Source organism: Nanorana parkeri, unplaced genomic scaffold (genome assembly GCF_000935625.1).
Source record: "Nanorana parkeri isolate BGI_ZX_2015 unplaced genomic scaffold, ASM93562v1 scaffold260, whole genome shotgun sequence".
Classification (NCBI taxonomy): Eukaryota; Metazoa; Chordata; class Amphibia; order Anura; family Dicroglossidae; genus Nanorana; species Nanorana parkeri.
The window spans coordinates 763,529-772,580 of NW_017306528.1; the positions used below are offsets into that span (position 1 = coordinate 763,529).

At 38.3% G+C, this 9,052-nt stretch overlaps 1 protein-coding gene across 1 annotated transcript in view; it reads right to left on the minus strand.

Annotated features, from left to right (window-relative positions):
• Positions 1 to 4,158: 4,158 nt before the first annotated feature.
• TBX1 (T-box 1) overlaps positions 4,159 to 9,052 on the minus strand; it is a 28,475-nt gene continuing 23,581 nt past the window's right edge. The window contains exon 8 of the mRNA XM_018556960.1: positions 4,159 to 5,232. Within this exon, the coding sequence (XP_018412462.1) occupies positions 4,847 to 5,232 (386 nt within the window). The 3' untranslated portion in view covers positions 4,159 to 4,846. The remainder of the gene's footprint in view (positions 5,233 to 9,052) is intronic.

Below are 9,052 nucleotides of genomic sequence, written 5' to 3' on the forward strand. Positions count from 1 at the left end.
GCGACCGAAGGCAGCCAATGTACGGCTGATTTTAGCTGATGTACAGCTGAAATCAGCCGTACTGAGCTGAAGTGAAAAGCCCAACAACGTTTGGCTCAATTCACTTTGGCTCGTTTATTCACTCAGCTGCCTTCGGCAGCTGTGTGAATAACTCTCTTTAGATGGACTTGACTAACAAGTTAAAGCAGAACTCCAGCTGACACTTTTTTTTTAAGCAGTTACATCAACTGTTTTTATTCCTTTTGGGATAAAGATTTTACATAAATGAATACAAGCTGACCATTGTAAGCCCCCCTCTCAGTGTTAAATGGTTTGTCTCGGCACTCTATCTGCCACTTTTGCTGGACAGCTTGGCCTGTAAAGGAAGTTGAAAAATATCAGACTTACTGGTTGGATCATCAGGAGAAAATATAGGGGGAAAAAAGCCTAAAAAAAGAGAAATAATGCAGCCATCACATCTGAGGATCAGTAAACTGCAAAATACTACATTTTTGCTTTTTGGTTTTGAGATGCTAAAGTACACAGGTGCATCAATGCCCATTAAAATACATTTAAATGATTGTTTCAATCTCCTCTTCTGTCTGTTCAGGATAGTCACAATGATTTAATTAGAGGTATTGTGATCTTCCAGTCTTCCAGGTTATGTCTTCATTTAATTATTGTATTTATTAATTTCTTTACAAACACCAAAATACTTAATAGAGTTTCCCTAAAAGCTGCTTAGAATTCAGCTACTGGAAACTGATGCTTGTGTATTTCATAAATATGAGGGCTATGCCCACATCGATCAATAAGGTTATAGATCTTATTAAAGACTGGAAAATGAAACCTTAACCTAATCCTAATCCTGAGTGTACTAAGAGCAACAAACACAAGGATGTTGATATAATAAAGGAGCAGAGAATGTTCCCTTAGCAAAGGGAATGTTTTCTTAGCTCAGTGAGTATCTCCTCCTATCAGCATGATCTCTACACATCAGGTGCACATCAGTAAAGCTGAATTTTATGTGCTGCTTCTACCTTTCCAATCTGAGCTTTGCTGTACAGAGGTTACAAAGGCTGGTACCACGTACAATTCAGGTACTTACACTACTTGTATTCAAAGGTATACGGTTAATGATGTATTAATGAATACAGAGCTGCATTAAAGGATAACTTAACCAAAGAATAACAATTTTACATATTGCAGCATACCAGAAAAGTAGGGTCCATGTCACCTGAACTAAAATAGGAGTATAAAACAATCGTATCTTTCTTCCGTAAACTACTATCCCACCTCAAACTAACAACTCAACCATCACGTTCTCAAACAATTCATCCCCAAAGAGCTACCGACTCATGTAACACTTGCACCTCCCTTTTGGATTGTAAGCCCTCGTGGGCAGGGCCCTCTTACCATCTTGTCTGGAATTGTATTGTGATTTTAATATCTTCCTGATATTGTAAAGCGCTGCACAAACTGTTGGCGCTATATAAATCCTGTATAATAATAATATTTTCCCCATCACCCATGTGATAGAGATGAACAAAGGCAGACATGTTTGAAATCTGGGTGACAACCATAGATACAGTGGAAGTGTGAGTGTAGCCACCCAGGGAAACAAAGGTGTATTATTTGTTGGATTACTAGGCAGAAATAAAATGCCACCACCTTATTTGAGAACTGGTAGGCTGCAATGTATTACATTTACATTTTGGGGGGGTTAAGATACAATTAAATTTTTGCCTTTTTATATCTGCCTGGAGTTCAGCTTTAATAGCAAGTCATGCGCAAGGGAAACAAAAGTGTATGTGAACTCTAACAATGAACTTCTCTTATTTGCTCTGTTAAATATTATATTGGAATCATTTTGTTATGTCTGCTCATTTCACGTGTTATCTGGAGGAGAGAAAATGGCCCTCCCAGGCCCTATCCCGGGACTACAGAATGCTTAGCCTTTATGTTGTAGAGATGGGAGAGTAGGTGACCCTGAGTAGTTTAGCAAATTACACTGAGCAGAGCGGACACCACTCAGTCCACCAAATTGCTATGTGTTGCCAGCCCACAACAGGATTTAGGAGCTGAGTGCATTTTTGGCACATCGACAGGTATTTTTCTGTACTTGAAATGTCTTTAAAGCAAAACTACACCCTCCTATCTTGTTTGGATTGCAGATGCCATGGTGCTGCACATCTGATCAGCTATGACACCAGCCATTGGAGGGCTTAAAAGTTCAGATGAGTGGCAACTTTGAAGGTTGTCATGCTAAGTAACTGTTGTCAAGTAACTGTTTTGGGAGATTAAATTGGTGAAGTTCCTCTTTAAAGGGATAAAAGTGGATATATGCATGTAATGTAGAGATGTACTGCCTAAGTATTTTTGGTTTTTATTTGCCTTGGAATTAACTTTAAAAAAAATCAAGATTTTGCTTCCACATGATTTACTGGTTGAAGTGAACACAGCCTTCACCTTATTCCCTAACGTAAAGTACCCAAACTTTGGCCCTCCAGCTGCTGTGGAACTACAAGTCTCATTAGGCATTGCAAGACTCTGACAGCCACAGGCATGCGTTCCAGAGGCAGATGCATGATGAAGGTACTTGTAGTTTCACACACAGCTAGGGGGCTGAAGTTTGGCTACCCCTGCCCTAAAAGGAACTTTCATTTTACAAAGTGAACTCTACCTATCACTCTAGTAAATGTATCACCCCAAGCAGGGTATGGAGCAAATACTACAGACTCTTCCCACTATCATCAGAGCACCGGATATTACTAATCCTGAAACGTCAGATTCCTTCAATCTTGCAGTTCCAAAGTAACCTCATTTGAAATGTGATCCATTTAGATGTTTTGTCCAAAGAGTATATGTGTCCTTTTTTTATCTATTTTCCCTCTATTATGTCAGCCATGTTGCTTCATGCTATGACGGACATTTGGTTGGGAGTGGGCACACTGTTGCATTTCCTATGTGACTAACCAGTTTCCTCATATTACACAGAATAAAGAATGCAACGCTAGATCAAACACAGAAGAATAATATTTATGTAAGCAACCATTCATTTTTGTTTTTCATTTCTCAACAGGTTTCGTTTGTCTACACACATATCTACACATGTACCTGCATTTCTATCTACAGAGCTTGCAGAAATGAATGCTTAGTTGTGTAAGGCCAAATTTCATGGTAAATTTTTAGCACAATATTAGGAAGTTAATAAATAAGAGAGTTGCGTAATTCTGTTCAGGTCAACTAAATCCAAATTCAGGTCTTCCAGCCTGCTGTACAACAACACCGGTTTGGGTTTGTCATACATAGGTGGCTTCTTCAGATGATTTGCCAATAAAGTACGTGCTGAACATAATTTCTGCATGGAAATATTAAATAAAACCTATGTTGTCTAAGGCAACACTAAAAGTACTACTTTGCAGGTTAAAGTTTACCTTTACCCCCTTTCACTAAAAACCACATCAGCGTTCAGCTCTGCATGCTGATATGAAATCATCTTACTTTTATTAGTTAAATAAACATGTTTGGCTTTTATTTTCAATTACTGGTTTTCTACTTCCTGGTCCTCTTAGGCATTAATGATGCAGCCCATGCCTAAGAGATGCATACTGAGAAGGTTACATCACAGTGCATTGCTGGAAAATCTTATCTGTAAGCTGCAAATCTTGCAAGATCTTAAGAAAAGGCATTTTGATGATGTGCATAGTCACATATCCTATTCACATGTGCCAGAGTTCTAGGAAGTAAAGGAAGATGGATTAATTTGCCCTTAGTTAACATGGCCACTGTCAGAAGACTGGGGAAGAAAAGAGAAATAAGGGATGTAAAGAATAAAAATTATCTATAAATATCTATCTGTAGATTGCCATCACTAAACATTTCTAAAGGTGTATTTGTTGTCATTTTAAAGATAACGGTAAAGTCCCCTTTACTAAAGCTCGCGTTTCAAAAATACACTACAAATATATAACATTTGGCTCTACAAAATGCATTTTTCCTATTACCCATTGAATTATGAATTAGGTTGTTGAATGAACAGACGTATTACTTCATTTGCCTTGTCCGTGGCAGAACTGCACCAAGATGCTCACCTCGGCTTTATTTTACAGGCTTGGTAGATTGTAGAAGGAACATAAGATATACAGCAATAATTGTCATGGTTGTAGTTTAATAGCACAGAATGTGCAATCTCATTTACAATAGTGCAGCCAACACTTCACTCTCCAAAATAGTGAAAATAAAAAAGTATCTTAATACCTCACAGTTCCTTTGCCACGGAGTATACACTGAACCATACTGTACATTTATTTCCACAAAAATACAATCAAAGAGCACAGCAACGAAAGCATATGGCTTCATTTATGCAAGAATAGTGCAGCTGACCTTGCAGAAGTCAATGCCCTTTTGTAAGTAAGTCTGAAAGGTACAGTCATCCAACAGTGCAGATGAGATGGCTGAAGCTGCTTTTTTCCCGTCCAGTAGCACTGATAGAACTGAACACGTACTGAATTCCACTTTATTATTCCTAGCTTGTCACTGTGTGCACCCACTGCACAGCATCACCGCAAGTCAATGACACCTCCCAAGTGCCTTTGTTGGCAGAGCCTGTTCTTCCTCCTGACATATTGTCATAACAGCCCCAGCAGGATTAGGTGGAAGACCCGGCTTGTTTGATGGCTGCTGTCACAATCACAATGGAAACTGAAGGTCTGCCCTAATGAGTTTAGGGAGAGGGCAAGTTTAATTTCAACAGTAATGTAATATCCAAAGCATACACTACTGAACAATTAAAATCATGCATAAAACATCCATTGTCTAATAACTTTAAATAGTTGTCAGTAAAATTGTTTTGTTCCATTGGTTGTTATCTTGGCCCATATTCGTAACTGCTTGGTGCACCAGCTGTGGAATACATGTTAGCTGCTGCTGGGTTCATATGGTGATGATGGTAGCCATGTCCTCTAATGCTTGGCAAGGGATAGGGAGTCGGTCTGGTTTTTGCTCCTAAATAGTGATCGTAGCTTGTCGGGTACTTGTATGGGTGGTGATGAAGAGGTTCTGAACCTTGAGAGTGTGGGTCCAGACGCAGTTCATGGGGGGGACTAGGTCTACCAGTGCTAAGGGGCACAAGTCCACCTGGTACAGGAAGTGAAGGGCTAAGAACTCTGGACATAAGTTGCTGGTGGGCCGCGTCCCCATGCAATGGAGTGCCACTGGTATCCCTCTCATATTCTCTTCTGTTGTCTCCATCTAAAAAAGAAAGAAAAATATAATTCCTTAATATCTCATTAACAGGGAAACACAATTTCCTGGTTGTTCAATAATGAAAAACTTCACACTATAAATACTGAATAAAGCGAAAAACAAATATGTGTATGTAGCCTGCACCAGGAAGTGTTAACAATAGAACATTTTGTTTAAACAAAATCAGAGTTCTGGAAAAAAATGTTAGGTGCACGGAGATTTAATCACTGCGTCTAGCCCTGTTTGACCTTCCTCACAAGCGTTATCAGAAGTCTTAATCGCACATACAACTCCTGCAGCAGCATATAGTGTAATACTGAACAGGTACACAAGATCCTTCTCATATTGGATCACAAAAAGTAGACCATAATAGATACTGTCAGGTGCTACAATGATATACTCATACCCAACATTTGTTTTATTGATGCAAACGTAATAAAATTGAATACATATATTCTCTGTTGTAATATTTACCTATTAGTGTCTCATATTGTATCTAAGAGTAAACCCAAAAACAAAAATTTAATTTATTGCAGCTTACCAATTCTTGCATATGGTGGCTGCATTTGTTTCCTTTTTGGGCTTTTTTCCCCTTTATATATAATGTTTCCATATGCTTTTCTGAACATATGCCCTGATGGTACTGTGCCCTATTCCTTCTCAAAGCTCACATAGTCAATAAACACACCAACACATGAGGTGTGCAACTAGTGGCTTCAAATCCAAATTTCATTGGGGTTTATTTATTAAAGTGGTAAAAATTGTTCACTAAGTCTATTTAAGTGTTTATTCAAGTTACAAAATAAATAAAACAGGATTTTGTCATGTACATGACTAAGCTTACTAAACATTCTGTGCATGTTTAGTAAATCAACTCCACTTAATCTGTTTGGCGGTCCTATACAAGGCTGTATACAACACTGTTTACTTGCAAGTACAATTTTAGGGTCCTGAACACTTAAAGTCTCAAAGCTGTCTTACATCATCAAAAGTCCACCTTAATCTACAAGCAGGAATTGGAGAAGAAGTGAGTGTAGGGCATACATGAAAGCAGGACTACATCCGCCTATCCTTTACATCAACAGAAGGTGCCATTTTAGCCTCTGTTTGGATTGCAGTTACCATGGTGCGGCACATGTGATCAGCAATGACATCGGCCATTTGAGACTTGAAAGTTTGGTTGAGAGTTGAAATAAGCACACTGGCTACCTTGACAATTGGCATGCCTTAAAGTGGCTGATTTACAACACACACAGGGACCATGGGGAAGAAAAGTAGTCATCGTCCAGAAAGAAGGACAGTGTCAGCATGAATTCAGAGATGATTTGAGGATCTACAGCTGAGTGATACACAAATAAGATACATTTTTGTTAATAGTTAAGGTACTTGAATGCATTTTTAAGATTTAACTCCTGAGTTTAGTGTCACTTTAAAATGAATCATATTTGGAGACATTAAATTGGTGGGTAAAGGTCCTCTTGAAGGTACTCTTAGACATGAGCTGTTGTTGGATCATGTATCATACCTACAGATAAGAGCAAACTGTTGTTATTTCACTAGTGGATCAGTTAAACAACAATCAGTAGGGTTTGACCTTTGCCAGGTTCTCTGCACCCTGAAACCTTTTGGGTCTCACACTTGACGTCCTTCTTGCCTCAATGTTCAAATAACATATTGGGTGGAATTATTAAAGAGTGTCTGAGGCAATGTTTGTCTCAGGAGGGGTGCAGCCAATCAGCCTTTACATTTTCATGAAAGATAGAAGCTGATTGGTTTCTATAGGCAATCGCATCAGTTGTAATAGAACTTGTCTCAGACACTTTTTAGTAATTCCTCCCCATTGAGTCATTTAGACTAACTTTCCTTGACACAGTTAAATACATATATGATAGTTGTGTTAATTGCTGAAGTATTTCTGTTTTTGTCAAGTCAGTCTTGATTTTTTTACCAGCCCAGCCAGGTTGTTGACCTGACATTTTTCTATTGCAGTTGAGCACTACAACTTGGTCACCTATTGGTGTCCAGCCTGTGATTGGAATATGGAGGAGGAGCGTGGGACTCATAAGGTAATCTCCCTCCCTTTGTCAGCTCATGCACATGCAGCAAAGCCTGACTGGCCATCAGTGCTGCCCCTTTTTTATAATGTACATTGTACTATACAGGGAAGTACAAAAGGATGATAGAAAGACAGATTCTAACACTTACAGTTGCTGCAACAAATGTAATGATTTTGATTTTAGTTAATACATAACTGCTACATTGTGTTTTTATATCTGCTTGGAGTTCAACTTTGATCGCATTTTAATTCTTTAGAAAAGCTGAAAAGTTGGTACAAATTGTTAATGTTTTGTATACCTTTTCTTACTGAAAAGCAGTATTTGTTCAAACGTAATAATGCATACCTATCATAATAGTGACAAGCTGATATCAGGCAAAGAAAATAAATTTACAAAGACCAAGGTGGAGGTGGAAGAGTAAAAAATTCTCATTTGTTATCATTGCTATCTTGAATTCAATGGGTCAGATGTTCTTTCACCCTGTTAGTAAAATAAACAGGGGGCTTTGCGATTGTTCTGAACAGAATCTGCCAACAATGCAGCAGAGCCTGTGTGAATAGTAAAGCACACATTTTCCAGCACTCCGCAGTCAGAATGCACAGGGGAGGAAAAGGCAACACAACTGTTGTGAGCAAAAAAGCCTCCGATCCACATCATTGTGCATAACTAAAACCTGTGTCCTCCTGACAAGACATTATTATAGGAATGAAATTTGAAAGAAATGACTGACAAGTATGTGCACGCTTGAAATTTCTGCAAGTTGTGTAACCCTAAACAAACACAGACTGCGTTTATTTGACCAGACCCAAAGTGTGCTATACAGGATAGGCCCCTTGTTGTCTCTGGAACTGTTTGCTCTGCATAATGGAAAATAAGTACATATAGAATGTACCGCTGTGTGACACTTCGGGTCTGAAGTGTAAGTAGCAAGCAAAGCTCCTGCAGCTAAGCTCATTTACGAAAGTGAAGACCCTGCCGTGCTGAGGTCATCTAGGCAAATTAACTTTTTCTTTTGACACGTTTAGTTTTTACACTTAAAAATGGCAGGGGCTCGTGGAAGGAAAGGAACTGAGAATGTCTGCCTGTTGTTTGTTTGCATATAGATATGGTTAGGCATTGCCGAACAGAAGTGTTGGGATATATAAGAAGGCAAATGTGGACATTTTTGCTTGTGGCTACAAGTGGGTGACCAATTTTTTTAAAGACTGCTTGATTTTTATGCATCTGCATAAGGAGTGGTTGGTTCTCTGTTACCAATACGATTGGGCTGTGTTAGGTTAAGTGCACATGGGCATCATGAAATTACATATAGGTGTTTCATATATTGTTCTGAATGTTCTCCCTCTATTGGCTATCAGCAAATCAGCCTTTTTGTTGAATGGCTTTTGGGGTAAAAGGTAAGCCACGTAAAGAGGGGATTGTTTTAGTAGATTAATACAGTTTTTTTGAGAGAGAGAGAAGAGTGTCAGAGCACAAATACTACACAGTGTGGCTTTAAATAAATTACCATATACTAAAATTATTTACATTAAACTGATCACAAAAAAACTATACAGATTAGCTAATTCATTAAAAATACAAATGTCAGATTTTTTTAATCGATCATGTTAAGTGATATTAAGTGGACAGTTTCACTGTTTCTTCTTTCAAATATACGAAAGTGAAAATATACCAGATCATGTGCACACTGGAAAATGAGGTGTTTTAGTATATGAAATGCAGGTTGAAATGAAGTGTTTGATCAAATGAATACAAATAATATTATATAT